The sequence below is a fragment of the Macaca mulatta genome, chromosome 4 (assembly GCF_049350105.2).
Source record: "Macaca mulatta isolate MMU2019108-1 chromosome 4, T2T-MMU8v2.0, whole genome shotgun sequence".
NCBI classification, from domain to species: domain Eukaryota; kingdom Metazoa; phylum Chordata; class Mammalia; order Primates; family Cercopithecidae; genus Macaca; species Macaca mulatta.
The window spans coordinates 153182907-153200144 of NC_133409.1; the positions used below are offsets into that span (position 1 = coordinate 153182907).

The 17238-nt window shown below is 46.3% G+C and overlaps 2 protein-coding genes, 1 long non-coding RNA gene and 1 pseudogene across 9 annotated transcripts in view; 2 read left to right on the top strand and 2 right to left on the bottom strand.

Moving 5' to 3' along the window:
• Positions 1-17238, top strand: part of LOC712069 (uncharacterized) — a 241669-nt gene that overhangs the window by 196221 nt on the left and 28210 nt on the right. The window lies entirely within an intron of this gene.
• The window catches only part of LOC144340520 (uncharacterized), a 64337-nt gene that overhangs the window by 28470 nt on the left and 18629 nt on the right, over positions 1-17238 (top strand). The gene's annotated exons all lie outside the window — the stretch shown is intronic.
• Positions 3884-16870, bottom strand: LOC698738 (class I histocompatibility antigen, Gogo-A*0101 alpha chain-like; annotated as a pseudogene). Its single transcript, XR_013416717.1, has 8 exons — positions 8041-16870; positions 7646-7910; positions 7139-7406; positions 6264-6574; positions 6203-6207; positions 5997-6111; positions 5525-5557; positions 3884-5382 (listed from the first exon to the last, which is right to left on the bottom strand). The product of XR_013416717.1 is annotated as a class I histocompatibility antigen, Gogo-A*0101 alpha chain-like (transcript).
• The window catches only part of MAMU-A3 (major histocompatibility complex, class I, A), a 67688-nt gene continuing 55296 nt past the window's right edge, over positions 4847-17238 (bottom strand). For all 4 annotated transcript variants that reach the window (XM_078000643.1, XM_078000661.1, XM_078000662.1 and 1 more), the window contains exon 8: positions 4847-5165. In XM_078000643.1, coding sequence (XP_077856769.1) covers positions 5161-5165 — 5 coding nt within the window. In that variant the 3' untranslated portion in view covers positions 4847-5160. The remainder of the gene's footprint in view (positions 5166-17238) is intronic.

Sequence of the window (17238 nt, forward strand, 5' to 3'; positions counted from 1 at the left end):
ATCCATGGAATAATAGAAACGTAAGAAAGCCTTAATAGTTATTAACTGCTGTGTCACAAACTACCTCAAAATTTAGTGTCTTAATACAACAAATACCTGTTAATTCAAAGAGACACTACAAACACAAGCAAACTAGATTTTATGGGGGTGGCAGAAGTTGGATAAAGAGACAGATTTTACAGGTTGTAATAAATAAGAGTTATTGGTGTGCAGATGGAAATGCTTTTTGATCCAAGTTCTCCAAGGAGCAGATACCAAGAGGAGCTTAAAGTCTGCAGCGTTTTATGAGGGGACACACCTGTAAGGGAATATGGGAAGCGAACCAGAAATCCCTGGAAAAGGCGGCAGACAATGATGCAAGTGTGACCCCAAGTGCTGGACAGAAGGAGAGAAAGTTTATTCGACGCGCCCAAGAGCACAGGCAATCTAAGGAGAGTTGAGCAAGGGCATGGAGGAGTCCTGGAGCCACATTTGGCCATCAGAGGAGTCCCGTGTCTCCCGGTAATGGCCTGCCTTAGTGTGCCTGCTGTGACCGGTCACTGGCTGGGAACCACTCATGGGAAGCAGGGCTTCGGCACTAATCCTGCTGAGGATGTCAGAGCACAGGAGCAGAGCCTTGGGACATTACCTAGGAGTATGACTCAATCCTTCCTTACAGAGGGTTCTGGGCTCTTGAATATCAAACCCTCTCAGGCTGGGTTGCTGGATGATTCTGCTCACACTTACAACAGGCAAGGGAAACCAGGAGATCCCCAAGTGGAGTCCTGGTTTCTATGCATACTTCTCCTGCTCTCATTGTGTGATAGCAGCCCTGCCTCCTCCTCTTCTCACCTGCTTGTCTCTGGGCACATGCTATTCAAATATCCCTGGGTGCAACCACAATGTGTAGTTCCATGGACTCTCATTTGTCTCCTTGCCAGGGTGCCCCCTTTGAGAAATCAGGACCTCCTGCCCTGTGGAGTCCAGATTTTGGAGGTAAGAAGAGCAAAATCACCTTGGAGGTGAATATAATGAATAAAATAAATAAATAAATTCTTTCATTTATGTTATTTATGTATTTATTTACTTATAACTAAATCAATCACTCTGGGGGTGAATATAAGGAATGAGACACACTTGCTTCGACTTCTCGGTTTTGGACCCACGTGTTCTGCCGTCTGAAAACAGCACCATAGAGATGTCTTTGATTGAATGCATGTATCACATCCTGAGAAATGACACCCATTCCTCAGAGGGCTTCATCCAAGCTGGTAGTGAGTTGTGCCTGTAGGGTCCTGTCCATGACTCCTGTGTGCCTGGCAGGATCTGAGAGGCACAGGTGGTGATATGACCAGGGGATCCCATGGTCATGGCCCATGCTTCATCCCCTTCCCCATGAGGTATGTCCCCCAGGCAGATAATGTACTGAAATTCTGAGCCAGTGGATCAGGAATTCCAATAGGGACGCTGGCTGAGGGTCTGAGAGCAGAGAGGAAAACCATACCACATCGAATAGGTGCCTATCCCTGTGAGGATGAACTTCTGCCCCTTCCAGGATGGATGGGGTTCAAGCTATTCAACTTGTCACTTAGGGGCTAGTCGGTTACCTGAAGAAATAGTGCCCTATCGGTGCCCATTGGTCTGTAATGCTCACAAGCAGAGTATTCAGTGGAAGCAATAGCTGGATTGGTATTAGTAGGGGGCAGTCAGTGCTGCTGGACTCATTTGTAGCTTCATCCCTACCACTGTGGCTGCTCCACTCATGGGTCCTTCCTATCAGGCCTGGGCTGATCCATGATGTGGACTGGCTAACTTCAGTTTATCTTCAATTTGTTTGGTGATTCAGGGCCATGTCAGGGCTGGGTGTTTTCTGTGGGTGTTAACATGGAATTGAGGCTCAACCCACATGGACCATTTTCATCTCATGAGAGATCCCGCTGGGTCTGTCCAATCTATGACTCTATGGGTCACATAGAAGCCAATACACACAGGCACTTGGAATCACAGGTTGCTTGGTGTCCCATGATCAAGCATTCTATCTTATCAGGGCCAGGAACATGCTAAAAGTTGCTTCTAACAGGGAGCATGTTTCTCTGCTGTGGATTCCATGGCTTTACTCCAGATCCCAGGCCCTCCATTCTGACTCCCACTAATGCTTGGTTCAGCTCCATCCTGCATCTTTCCCCAAACTGCCACCTCCAGCACCAGGGGTCTGAGGGATGGTGACTGGCTGTACCACAGCCTGGGTCTGCGGCAGTGTCCTTTCCTGTCCAGGCCCCACTCAAAGCTGGCCTCCTCCTGTATTACCCAGAGTGTGGGCCAAAGAAATATACTTAGATGTGGAATGTGGTGTTAACAGAACCCAGAGAGGCTGACCAGGCAGTGTGCATCCTTCCTTCTGGTGAGGATGCAAGATGCAAGTGTGTCTTTTACCTTGGAGGGGAGAGCCCTGCATGCCTGTAACCACTGGACCCATAACACTTCACTGCAGTGGCCACTCTTGAAGGTCTGTGAGGTTCATCTTCGTCTTCTGTAGTGCACGTGTTTTGCCAAGGAATTCAGCTTTCTTTCCTCCTCTTGCTCATCCATCCCAATTTATGTGATATTGCCAATGAAATGAGCAGATGTAGTATTCTGTGAGATATTTGATTTGTCCAGGTCTCTCAAGGCGATATTTATAGAAGGTTGAGGAGTTAAGGTAGCCCTGAGGCAAGCTATCAATAAATGTATTATAAATCCCATGTAAGTGTGAATCATTCCATTTCCATCTTCTAAATGAAATGGGAGGGAATGCACTCACCAAATCCACAGCTGCTTGCCATGTGACTGAGGCATTATTAATCTCCCCAAGCAGTGATATCCAGCCAGTATAGCAGCTGCAATCAGGACTCCTACTTGGTCGAGTCTGGAGTAATTCCATTCATTCTTTAGCCGTATCAGGCTTCTTCAGGGATAGATTGCTGAGTTATATGGAGATTACAGGCAATCCCAACACCACCCCGCATCCTTCAGCTCTCTAATGGCGGTGCTACCCCTACGATACCTGCAGTACCCTCCACAAGACCCACCCTGGGGCAAATTATTGCTTCTGGTTTGGCTTGGATGAGGGATGTTTCCCTTTGGGCCTTATCACAATGAGAGCGCTTACTCTCCAGACTAGGGACACAGTGTGGGGTGACTCCTGTTGAGTGCATCAAGGCCAATTATGCACTTGGAGAATGGGGAGATAACCAGGACAGGGTTTATGGACCCAGTGATTCCACTGTGGGTCATAATGTGTCCAGGTTTTTTCCTCGGCCTCTGTAAGCCCCACTGTGATGGCGACATAATGGTGCTGTGGGAATCTGGGCAGCAATGTCAGTTCACATCCAATGTTAATACTTATACCATCTCCTGATTAAATGGCTATAGGCTCCTTTGCAGAAGGGCTGATGGAATTGTCCCAGCATGTAACTGTCATGGTGTCGCAAGGTTCTTTCTTTTAGGGATATGGATACCTCCTCAGTCACTGGATTCTGAAACTGAAACTTGCTCCTCAATTCTTGCATGCTTATCATAGATATATGAAGCAGCGCCCTTGCTGGCTGCCCATCTATTCTGACCCTGGGACACCACCCTTTATTAATCTTCCCCACAACTCCTTGAAGGTCAAGCCCCTTTGGCTGATACTCTGGGTTATCACAGCAAATGTGCTCTCTATCTTTTGCAGGTCACTGCAAAGGAGGGTTCCTAAAGCATTCACTCCTGACCCTGAGGGAGGTGGGTGCACTCACTTCAGGTCTCACGTTCACCACAGATAAGCAAAAAAGTCCTCACATTCAAAACTGTCCTGGGCCACATGCACCCCGCGAGCCGCAGGTTGGACAAGCTTGTATCTAGAACGTGTGCACCACAAGGCTAGAAATTTTTCTATTTTTACTTTAATAATGCTTTCTAAACGCAAAAACAGTCATATCCCTAGGAGACAACAAACGTCAGCTGAAGGAATGATCACTGTAGAGAACCCCTCTATTCTAGAGGCAATATCTTTGTTAATGTAGCCTCAGACAAATACTTTTTTTTTCATGGCAACTACAGAACAACATCATCTCACACTGACATCAGTGCCAGCAGAGCTTTTCTCACCAGGGCTGCTGGTGTGTCCTCCCTCCCTCCCTCTTCCCACACCAACCCTCCTGCAGACTGTAGCACACAAACATATTTTTCTCTTTAGGAAAGATAACCCTAGACTTAGGGATCCAATTGTCCAACCACATGTGAATCTAAATTAGACTCTGCTTTATAAATCTATGGATTTCTATTGGAGCCAGCACTAGGATTACTACAACTCAGGGCAGGAAGAAGAGTGGAAGTGCAGAAGAGGAGTTCCAACAGAAAGTTACCTATGATGAGAAACTATGAGACCCCTCCTCTCTGTAAATTTCAGAATCTGGTTCCTTTAAAAAGATTGGAGAAAAGACGGAAAATACAATCCAGGAAGGAGCCCTGGGAGGAGGGCAAGAGCTTGAAAGTTCTGAAAATTTGTCTTTTGATACCACAAGGACCCTTGTATGCGGGGACCACCCTAGGTGACATCCAAGTCCCTGTGATCACAGGTCATGGTGGGACAAGGTTCTACTGAAGGGCCAAGGACAATGGAGCAGCAAAGATGACTCAGCTGAGCAGTGACCACATAAAGCGCACGGTGGCCTGAGCACCCACTGTGTACAGCCCTGTCTACTCTCCTCCCCTGCAACAAATCAGCACAGGAAACACATGGACTCTGGAAGGTTCTCATGTCTCCCATTAATTTTATCTCTCAAATTTTAGGAATCTTCTCCTTTAATTAACTCATCAACCTCTCACGGCAAGAATTTGAAAATATAAATTTATATTCAGATTCTAATTTTAATAGGGAAGTAAGAAGTTACAGCTCAGTGCATATAAAGTTGAGACAGATGGAGACATCTCAGCCCCACCTCTCTGGAGGAGGAAAGATGATTGGGGAGGGAGCACAGGTCAGCGTGGGAAGAGGGTCATAGTGGACACGGGGGTGGGTTGGGCTCCCCACCTCCTCACATTATGCCTACAGGAATACAGACACATTCAGGTGCATTTGCAGAAAGAAAGTCAGGATTCTTGAAGTCACAAAGGGAAGGTGTGAACAAATCTTGCCTCTCAGTCCCACACAAGGCAGTTGTCTCACACTATAGAAAAACATATTAATGGAGAAATTCCTATCTGTCATAGTGAGGGGTAGCACTTTAAACAGCCCATCGCATGCTCAATACATCCAACTCGAAGAAACCCCATAGCACAGCTGCATCCACTGTTCCCCTGAACACCCCACATACATCAGGCCCCCCAGGGTCTCATTTTTACAAGCCGTGAGAGACACATCAGAATGCTGGGCACAGTTGCTGCCTGTGGTAGAACAAAAACAGGACCTGGTCAGAGCCCAGAGGAGATTTGGCTAGAGGAGAAGTTTGGGGTTGGGTAAGCTCTCCCACTGGATCCCGACCACAATATCCCAAGGATCTCAGGGATCAGCCCACTTCATACTTACTTGCAGCTTGAGAGTAGATCACTCTGTTTCTATCTGTGGGAAGAAAATGTCCTGTGAGAGGCCAAAAGGGAGTCAGGGCCATAAGGCCCTATAGCATACCCCCTAGTCTTTGATCCCAGAGAATTTTCCAGAAAAGTGTAACTGCAGATCCAGGACAGGATCAGGAAACATGAGGAAAGCAGGTGTGGGTCCTGGACCAACTGCCCTCCTGAGGTCTGTCCTCAGCAGGGACCTTCCCCTGCGACTTGTGACTGCTGGGATCAGGTCCCCATCATCACAATCATCGAGGTGATAAATCTGTCCTTCCTTGTCACAGGTGCTTTACAAAACAGTAAGTGCTGGCACAAAGGCCCAGGCTGGGTTGGCCCATGAGTGTGCTTCCCAGTAACCAGGCAGGGCACACTTCTACCTGGGGCTAGGAACCCCCAGTGAGACAAGAAAACTCAGACCCCACTCCTCACCCCTTCCCCACTTGAGCTCTTCTTCCTCCACATCACAGCAGCGACCCCAGCTCCAGTGACTACAGCTCCAAGGAGAACCAGGCCAGCAACGATGCCCACGATGGGGATGGTGGACTGGGAAGACGGCTTTGGGAAAAAAGGAGAAGGTGAGGATCCCTGATGCCCAGCCCCCAGCCCCGACCCTGCTGCTGCTGAAGGTCTCCAGAGAGGCTCCTGCTTTCCCTAAGAGACATGACCGCCCCCCTCTCCCCTTCCAGGCTCATCTCCTGCCTTACTACATCTCAGGGTGAGGGGCTCGGGCAATGCTTCATGCTGTACATGGCACGTATATCTCTGTTCCTCTCCAGAAGGCACACCACAGCTGCCCACTTCTGGAAGGTTCCATTCCCTGCGGGCCTGGTCTCTACAAGCTCCATGTCCTGAGTCTGGCCCTCCCCATCCCACTGCCAGGTCAGTGTGATCTCCACAGGGTAGAAGCCCAGGGCCCAGCACCTCAGGGTGGCCTTATAGTCAGAGATGGAATCGTGGGTCACATGTGTCTTGGGGGTGAGTCTGACGTGAAGAGTCAGAAAATTCAGGCACTTTGCATCTCTTATGGGACACTCCAGCAGCACGCATGTGGCCCTCCTGAGAATGGACAGGACACCTGGGGTGGGGAAGGGAGCACACGACCCAGATACCAGCTTGGACACAGGCACCTGGGAGAATCTCCTATTCCGTGGAAAATTCTAGTCCCTGAAGAGGGAACAGTGACTTCTGGTCCTGACCTGAGGGGAGGCTGAGGGACTCAGAGGAGCTGGACTCAGCCCCCTACACATATTGAATGTGAAGCAGAGAACAAGGCCTGAGAGGAAAAGTTACGGGGCCCAAGGCTGCTGCCGGTGTCAAAGGGAACCACTCATCAGTATTCCAGGGATTGTCTTCCCTTCATTCCCTCAGAGATGTCATCCCTTAATTGTATCAGAGAGCAGAGTAGACCCTCAAAGTCATTCTCTGGTACAGGATCTGGAAAGAAACCCAGGAGGATTCCTCTCCCTCAGGACCAGAGGGAGTTAGACATTCTAGTGTTGGTCTCATTTTCCTTCTCTTCTTGTGGGAGCCCAGCCCGGGAGATCTACAGGCGATCAGGGAGGCGTCCCGTGCCCCGTGATACCCGCGCGCTGCAGCGTCTCCTTCCCGTTCTCCTGGTGTCTGCGGAGCCACCCGACGCACATGCCCTCCAGGTAGGCCCTGACCTGCTTTGCAAATTCCTCTGCCTCCCACTTGCGCGTGTCAGCTGCGGTCCAGGAGCACAAGCCCCGGTTAAGTGCGATGTAATCCTTGCCATCTTTGGCGTGCTGTTCATAACCGCGGAGGAAGCGCCCTTCCAGCCCCAAGTCTCACCCATACTTTATCTGGAGTGTGTTAGACCCTGGCCCCGCCTCCACGGTCAGCCCCGCCCACCAAGCCCCGCCCCCGCCCCGACCGACCCGCGGGGATTTTGGCCTAAACTGAAAATGAAACCCGGTAAAGGCGCCTGGGGCTCTACCCGGTCGAGGATCTGGGCTGGTCCCACAGCCTCGGGGTGGATCTCGGGGCCGGAGACTCGGGGGGATCCGGGCGGTCCGTGCGCATGGAGAAGGGTCGTGACCTGTGCTCCGGGCCGGGGTCACTCATGGGCCTCGCTCTGGTTGTAGTAGCGGAGCAGGGTCTGCCGGTTCACTCTGTCAGTCTGTGCGTGGACCTTGGCGTTCCGTGTGCTCCGGTCCCAATACTCCGGCCGCTCCTGCTCCACCCACGGCGCCGGCGGCTCCATCCTCGGACTCGCCGCGTCGCTGTCGAACCGCACGAACTGCGTGTCGTCCACGTAGCCCACTGCAATGAAGCGGGGCCCCCGCGGCCGGGCCGGGACAAGGCGGTGCTGAAATACCTCATGGAGTGGGAACCTGGGGGCGCGGAGGGGCTGAGACCCTCTCGATCCTCCTCCTGGCGCGGCTCCCCGGGTCCTGCGCCCCAGCTGCGCGGGCCCCTCGCTCCTCTTGGCAGAGGCCATTTCCCTCTGGATCCCGCACTCACCCTCCCAGGTCTCGGTCAGGGCCGGGGTACCCGAGAGCAATAGGAGGAGGGTTCGGGACGCCATGACCCCCTCCTTGGGGTCTGGGGAGAATCAGTCCCAATGGGTTCGCGGGGAATTCAGAACAGGGAATCCAGGAAGAAGGACCCTACATAGGTTGGGAGAGGGAGAAGAGAAACGCTGCGGAGATGGGGAATCCCTAACGCTGGGCCTCCCCAATCAATACTCAGCCTTTGGGGCCTGAGACTCTGAGAGCCACGCCGGGGGCTATGGGACTTCGCCCTGACCGCGCTCCTCCTGTGCCAAGCCTCTGTCTCAATGTCTCCCTCAGTCTTGGCCCAAGAACTGTCTGAGAAACCAGGGAGAACCCCTCGTCATGGGCTCCATCTCTCTTCACTTTTCATCCCGGAATCCCCATCCCAGAACTGGGCTTCCTGCCTCCCACTCCTTACCTGTTCCCCTGGACTCTTCTAGAAGAAAACTCACCCCAGGGAGCTTGGCGCCAGAGAGTGAGCTCCTCCTGGGAATAGAGGTGTAGAGATAGGTTTTTTTTTTTTCTTTAAACCCGGAAAAGTTGTGCCTGAGTGCATGAGATAGAATAGAGACCAGTTTGCTCTGTTTATTAACTACAGTGAGTAGCAGAATCTTGGTAACCCCTGAATGATCAGGAATCTAATCGGTAAAAAATGTGACTTTGGCCCTTTGATATATAAATATGTCTAAAAGGGTTACAACAGGACTCACAAAGCTCCTAAGTTTCACTTTCCCAGAGAATGTATCTGTGACTCCTGCTTGTTGTATTTTACATTTACCTTCATTCCATAGCCCTGAGTTACTGGGTGAGTCTAAGACATCGCCTCAATACAAAGAAGCACACTGTGTTACTGTATGTTACAACCAGGAGCCGGTACAGACTATTCACCTCACAGTTCAAGTGTTCAATGCAGTCACAGTCCCGCTCACCAGTGCTCATGCACTGCCTGCTTTTTGGAAGTATTCACATCTAAGTGATGTGTATATCTTATAGGAACACTTGGTATTTTTAAAACCTGATTAATTAAAAAAAAAAAAATTCATTTCTAGGCAGTCCCAAATACAGTATTAAAGGCCAACTGCAAAGAAGGAACATTAAGTATTTTTTAAACTTTATTAACATAAAAAACATTAGTTTTAGGCAGTCCTAAATTAGGTATTAAAGGCCAACTGCAAAGAACACTCAGCAAGTCTCTGTTGATGGATGTATTAAAAATCTATAAAACAGTGTGTTTAAACGTAAGAATCCTACTGCTTTCCAATTCCTTCCCTCTGCTCCTTTTCCTAACCTCCTGCTTCTCCAGCCCTTCCCTGTGTCCCTTTCATCCCTCAGACCCTCCTCTCCCCTTAGTCCCCACCACCCTGTCACTCCTAAATTGTGGTTCTAGCACTGTCCCATTACCTGCTACGTGACTGTTCTCTCCACGGTGGTCCTACTACTGTGAATCAGAGTGTGTCACTTACTCACATAAAACACTCCAGTGGCTCCACCTCTGTTTTGTGAAGCTTCTAGGATGTCAGGTACATGAGCATATGAGGGCATACCTGGTTCATCTTAGGCACTAAATTAATTTTTATTGACTGAATGAATGAAATATGAGTGTATTAATAGCATCACAGAAAGTTATGAAAAGTAAAACACTGACAAGTTTTTATTTTATGACAAGATTTTATTTTATGTAACTAGTATGCATGTCAATTCAATTCATTCCATGAGTCTGTTGAACCTGTGTATGAATTTTATAAGATTGCATAACAAATTATCACAAACATTGACTTGAAACACCCAATTATTGTTGATTTAGTTATTTTTAGAGACAGAGTCTCCCTCTGTCATGCGGGGTGCAGTACACTCACATGACCATGGCTCACTGCAGCCTCAAACTCCTGGGCTCGAGGGATCTTCCTGCCTCAGTCTTCAGAATAGCTAGGACTGCAGGCAAGTGACACCACACCCAACTAATTAAAAAGAAATTGTAGGGATGAGTGTCTCACTATTTTATCTCAGCTAGTCTCAAACTCCTGGCTGCAACAGATCCTCCTGTGTCAGCTCCTCAAATGTTAGGATTACAGGAGTGTGCTACCATGCCTGGCCAAACAACACTCATTTATCTGTTTATAGTTCCTCAGTCAGAAATCTGGGCATGATGTGGATAAAATCTCTGTTCTGGGCTTCCCAAAACTGTGTTTTCATTTTGAATCCTCGTTCAGGCTCATACAGAGGTGGCAGAACGCAGTTTCTAGCAGTTGTAAGACTGAGGTCCCTGTTCTTCACTGACTGTCACTGTAGAGAACAGGGAGGGCTGTGCTCAATTCCTGGTGCCCACAAGCATTTTTTCTTATGCAGCCCCTTCATTTTCAAAGCCCACAGTGGAGGAAACCCTTCATGCTGGATCCCTCTCACACTGTGAATCTCTACGCTCAGGAAGAACCTAGTCCTTTAATGGGCTCAGCTGATTAGGACAGTCCAAGCAGGATAAACCCAGCCTAAAGTCAACTAATTGAGGCCCTTAATTATATCTGCTAAATCCCTTCACAGCAGCACCTGCACTAGAGTTGTTCGAATAACTGGAGGAGGTGAATGGCCAGGAGCTGGTTGTTGAGGCCATAATAGAATCAGTCTAGCAACGGTTGGATCTTCCTTTTGTGTTTCATTGTGACACAGTTGGAAATTGAAGTTCAAGTAAAGTGATCATTGTGAATGGTAATAAAATACGTCCTCTTCAGTCATGGAAATTCTCCTTACCTTTTAAAACTAAATTACATGTTTGTATCTTATAATTAATTTAGGCCAGGTGTGATGGCTCACGCCTGCAATCCTAGCACTGTGGAAGGCAGAGGAAGTCAGAATTTGTTGACTCCAGAAGTTCAAGATCAGCCTGGGCAAAACCCCCATCTCCACAAAAAAATTAGAAAATTAGTCAGGCATGGTGGTTCATGCCTGTAGTCCCAGCTACTCAGGAGGCTGAGATCAGAGGGTCCCTTGAGCCCAGGAATTGGACACTGCAGTGCATGGTGATCATGCCACCGCACTCCAGCCTGGGTTACAGAGTGAGACCTTGTCTCAAAAATAATAATGATGATGACGATACATTTGGAGTAAATGCAATTTAACGTGTAATAAAACATCCTCTCTTGTGAAAATGTATTATTTATTTACGATTGAGTAACAAATTATGTAACATTTAGCTCAAAACAACAAATATTCATCATCTCCCACAGTTTCCAATGGTTGGGAATCCAGGAGAAGTTTCCCTGAGTGCTTCTGGCTCAGGACCTCTCACAAGATTGCAGTCCAGTTGTCAGTCAAGGGCTGCATCATCTGAGGGCTTCACTGGGGTTGAGGATTCACAAGAAAGATGGATCAGTCACATGGCTGTTGGAAAAGGCCTAGTTCCTTGTTATCTAGTCCCAGAAGGCCTCAGTTCTCAGTCACATGGACCTTCCTGCAGGGCTGCTTATGGCACAGCAGCTGGATTCCCCCAGAGCTCATGATCCCAGAGACAGAGAGAGAGAGAAGGTGAAAGCTGCAGTGAGTTTTATGTTTTACACCCAAAGACGCAAACTGTTATGTCAGCATTATTCTATAAGTTAGAAGTTGTATTAGTCCATTCTCACACTGCTATAAAGAAATACCTGAGATTGGGTGATTTATAAAGGAAAGAGATTTAACTGACTCACAGTTCTGCATTGCTGAGGAGCCTGCCCCAGGAAACTTAGAGCCATGGCAGAAGTGGAAGCAAACATGTCCTTCTTCACATGGTGGCAGGAGAGAGAAATGCAGAATGAAGCAGGGAAATGTCCCTTATAGAACCATCACATCTCATGAGAATTCCCTCAGTATCATGAGAACAGTATGGGGGAACTGTCCCCATGATCCAATCACCTCCCATGTGGTTCCTCCCCCAACAGATAGGGATTACAATTCGAATGACAATTCAAGATGAGATTTGGGTGGGAACACAGAGCCAGTCCATATCAGAAGTGCCTCATTAAGTCCAAGCCACACTCAAGAGGGGGAATTAAGCTGCACCTCTGGAAGGGATGAGTATCAAACGATTTGAATATATGTTAAAAGCAAAATTAAAACTATTGTTTCTGGTTTTTCAAAATCAAAGGCTTCTTTTATCTAATTATTTTTCATTAACTCTTTAAGCTTGTCTTTTAATTTAATTTTATTTTAAGTTCCAGGGTATATGTGCAGGATGTGCAGGTTTGTTACATAGGTAAACGTGTGCCATGGTGGTTTGCTGCACCTATCAACTCTTCACCTAGGCATTAACCCTGGCATGCATTAGCTGTTTTTGCTAATGATCCTCCCAACCACTGCCCTCTCCCAACAGGCCCCAGTGTGTGTTGTTCCTCTTGCTGTGTCCATGTGTTCTCATTGCTCAGTTCCCAATTATGAAAGAGAACATGTGTTGTTTGGTTTTCTGTTCCTGTGTGAGTTTGCTGAGGATAATGGCTTCCAGCTCATCCATATCCCTGAAAAGGACTTGATCTCATTCCTTTTTATGGCTGCATAATATTCCATGGTATATATGTACCATATTTTCTTTATCCAGTCCATCATTGATGGGCATTTGGGTTGATTCCATGTCTTCGCTGAAGACTATTCACTATTCACTATTCCACTGTGAATAGTGCTGCAATGAGTGTAAACATGCATATATCTTTATAATAGAATGATTTATATTCCTTTGGGTATATATCCGGTATTGGGATTGCTGGGTCAAATGGTATTTCTGGTTCTAAATCTTTCAGGAATCACCACACTGTCTTCCACAATGGATTAACCGATTTACTTTTGCTCTACCAGTGTAAAAGCATTCCTATTTCTCCGCAACCTCGCCAGCATCTGTTGTTTCTTGACTTTTTAATAATTGCCATTCTGACTGGCATGAGATGGTATCTCATTTGTGGTTTTGATTTGCATTTCTGTAATGATCTGTGATGTTGACCTTTTTTTCACATTTTTGTTGGGCACATGTGCGTCTGCTTCTGAGAAGTGTCTGTTCAGGTCCTTTGTCCACTTTTTAATGAAGTTTTTTTTTCGTGTAAATTTGCTTAAGTTCTTTGTAGATTCTGAATATTAGACCTTTGTCAGATGAGTAGATTGCACAAATTTTCTCCCATTCCGTAGGATGTCTGTTTGCTCTCATGATAGTTTCTTTTGCTATGCAGAAGCTCTTTTGTTTGATTAGATCCCATTTGTCAATTTTTGCTTTTGTGGCAGATGCTTTTGGCGATCTCATCATAAAATCTTTGCCCATCCCTATGTCCGGAATGGTATTGCCTAGATTTTCTTCCAGGGTTTTTCTAGTTTTGGATTTTACGTTTAAGTCTTTAATACATCTTGAGTTAACTTCTGTGTAAAATGTAAGGAAGGGGTCCAGTTTCAATTTTCTGCATATGGCTAGCCAGTTCTCCCAGTATCATTTAGTAAATAGGGAATCCTTTCCCCATTGCTTGTTTTTGTCAGGTTTGTTGAAGATCAAATGGTTGTAGATGTGCAGTCTCTTTTCTGAGTTCTCTATTCTGTCCCATTGGTTTATGTGCCTGTTTTTGTAACCTTGTAGTATAGTTTTAAGTCAGGTAGCCTGATGCCTCCAGCTTTTTCTTTTTGCTTAGGATTCTCCTGGCTATACAAGCTCTTTTTGGATCCACGTGAATCTCATACTTTATTCAGCACATCTAGCTTAACATGATGCCAATAACTTTGGTTGATGCTGTAGCCCGAAATGGTTAGCTCGAATTGAGAGACAAGTTTGTTTGTTTGTTTGTTTTTTCCCCAAAAACTGGCTATTCGGTGTACATTCTATAATAAACTTAACATCTTTCGTTGTGGTAGTCGATGAGATGTGATAGAAGTGATTGGAACACCACTATGATTCTACATAGCACTCTATTATGTGCTTCCGAATTTTTTTTCTTTTTAGCAGTCCTATTCTGTTTTCCATTCATATTTGCTATTCCATCACTGGATATTCCTTTCTACTCCTTGCTTGTTTAATTTGTTTTGGTGAAGGAGGTGCATTTCCAATTCTGTAAAAGTTTAATTCAGTTTTATGTGTGGTAAATTGTAACATCAAATCCTTTGCAAGATTGAATTACCTTGCACAGCAAATTGAACATTGTATAATTGAAAATCTGGAGAGATGCCAGTGAGCCAAGGATGAAAAGGCCTATTTGCAACCAAGGACATTTTCATGGCATCCTGGTCCTCTCTGTCACGTGGCTCCTTACAGTTCTCTGTGGTTTTCTTCAAATGTAAGTAGTTCTTGTTAAGGATCCTTGTAGTGAACTTTGAAATTCTTTTTTGTTTCATTTCTATAAAAAACAGGTATATTTTAATTTGGAAAACTCTGTTTAGGAATTACAATCAAGTAACTAGCAGGGTGCCCAGCACTGGTGTAAAACACAGAACCTGTAAAGCTCCCCTGGGCTGCTGCCCATTCACTTTCCCCAGAAGGAGACTCCATCCTGAACCTGTGATTTTTATTCCTTTCTATTTCTTTAAAGATTTGTGCAATAAGTATACACACACACACACACACACACACACACACATATATATATATGCCCAAATCAAATATCAGTTAGTTTTGCTGGTTTTTAAGCTTCCTGTACAGCAAATTCCTACTGCATTTATTCTCTCATGATGCACATTACCTATAGGAGTTATCTGTGGTATGGGAGACTGTCATTCACTCATTTTTACTGCTGAAGGTTTACATTTTATGGTTATACCACAATTTCACTACTTTCCTATTGATGTATATGTGACTGATTCCACTTTTTGCCATATACATTAATGTGCCTGTCTCCTGTGCACATGGGTAAGAAAGCCCCCCAGAGTGGATGGTTTGGAATGGGTTGGTTGGATGATACGTTGTATGGACTTTAACCATACTAGATAATGATAATATGATTTCCAAAGTGATTGTGGCTACTTAAACTTTTACAATAAATGTGTAATACTTGATGATGTGTTCCGAAAACACTGCGTCGAAGGAATTGAGTTAAAAGTCACTGTCTTGGCAGTAGAATTACAGCAGGCATTTTCATTCAGACTCTGTTAATAACTTCCTGTTGTTTACTTGTTTCTTATATACCGTGGCATTACACTCTTGGCATATAGATTCAGAAAATGCTTACTTATAGCACAATCACATAGGGTTATTTTTAGGAAAATTTCATAAGAAAAAGGAAAAAATGGAGGAAGGGAGGGAAAGAAGGAGGAATGGAAGGAAAAGTGAAAGAAGAAAAGAAGGAAGGGGAAGGAAAGGGAAGTGAGAAGGAGGGAGGGTGAGAGGTTGAATGGAAATAGAGAAGAAAAAGAGAGAGGGAGGGACAGAAGGAAGGAGAAAGGGAAGTAACAAAGGAGAGAAGAAACTAAAATAAAGAAAAGAATAGGTGTTGAGAAATTAGAAATCCGATGTATGGCCAATATTATCAAAATAGGAGAAAATAAAACAGGTGTAGTTAACCTCTATAGAATAATGGACATATAAGAGGGCTTCATGAGTTATCCACTGCTGTGTAACAAACTACCCCCAAATTTAGTGACTTAAAGCCATGAACATTGGCAAACTCAAAAGCATAATACAAATACCAGCAAAATGGTGCCAATGCAGATAGAAGTTGAATAAACAAAAGGATTTTACAAATTGTAGTAAGTAAGAGGACATAGGTATGCAGATAAAAATGATTTTGCAGTACAGATACTCCAAAAAGCAAGCTCCATCATGGGATTAAAGTTACAGCGTTTTATAGGGGACACATCTGTCAGAAGATATAGTGAGGGAGACAGGTTACCCTGAGAAAGGCAACAGAGCAAGATGCGAGTGTGACCCCCCGGTGATGGACAGAAGGAGAGAAGGTTTACTGGACATGTCCTAGACCACAGGCAATCTAAGGAGAGTTAAGCAAGGCCATAGAGGAGTCCTCAAGGTACAGTTGGTCATCAGAGGACTCCCCTGTCTCCCAGAAATGTCCTGCCTTAGCGTCACTGGTATGACCCGTCACTGGCTGGGAACAGCCCATGGGAAGCGGGGCCTCAGCACCAATGCTACTGAGGGTGTCACTGCACAGGAGCAGGGCCTTGGGAGATTACCCAGGAGTGTGACTCAAACCTTCTGCCCTGACCAGTCTGGGCCCTTTGAAATCAAGTCATCTCTGGCTGAATTGCTGGATGATTCTGCTCACACTTACAATGAGGCAAGGGAAACCAGAAGGCCCCCAGATGGATGTCTGGTTTCCGCACATACTTCTGCCCTCAGTGTGTGAAAGTAGCTGTGCCTCCTCCTGGGAATGAGGGTCTATTACCTGGGCCTGGAGAGGAGGAGAATCCTCTTTTCACCAGGTGGTCTCTGGGCACACACTGTCCAAACTTCTCTGGTGACAACCATCATGTGTAGTTCAGTGGGCTGTTTTTTGTTGCCTCTTAAAGGTACCCTCCTTGGAAATCAGGACCTCATACCCTGTTCAAAGATAAAACATGCAAAATACCTCATTGGGTGAATCTAAGGGATTGGACATGGAGCCAAACTTGCTTCTGCCTTTTGATTTCTGGACACACATGTTTTTCCAATTGAAAACACCACCATGGAGAGGTCTCTGATTCAAACAATGCACCATGTCTTGAAAGATGACACCCAGCTCTCAGAGTGCTTCCTCCAGGCTGGCACTGAGCTGTGCCTGTAGAAGACCTGTCCAGCATTCCTTGTGACTGGCAGCCTCTGGGTGGTGCAGATGGTGATAGGATTAGTGGAACCCACAGCCATGGAAACACTAAAACTTTCGCTGCCACGTGGGTCTTTCAGGCAGAAAATGGGCTAGGAGCACCGCCTGGCCTGCATGCCAAGAATGTCAACAGCACCTGGAGAGAGGTGCTGGCTGAGTGTCTGAGAGCAGGACATGAAAACACCCATGGACTAGGAGCCTATCCCTGTGAAGATGAACCTCTGGCCCTGGTGGTAGGTGTGCCCTCTGGGCCCTCTTGTGGAGCATGGTCTTGGTGGGCCTTCACCATGCCCAATTCTCTTAGTCTCATTATTCCATCCTCTACATGTTCTAGGGCAACTAAGACATGTCTACCTTGTTGAGATTCGGGAATCATTTTTTCTAGATTCACCCCAGCAGTGGGTTTACCTCCACTTATCAAA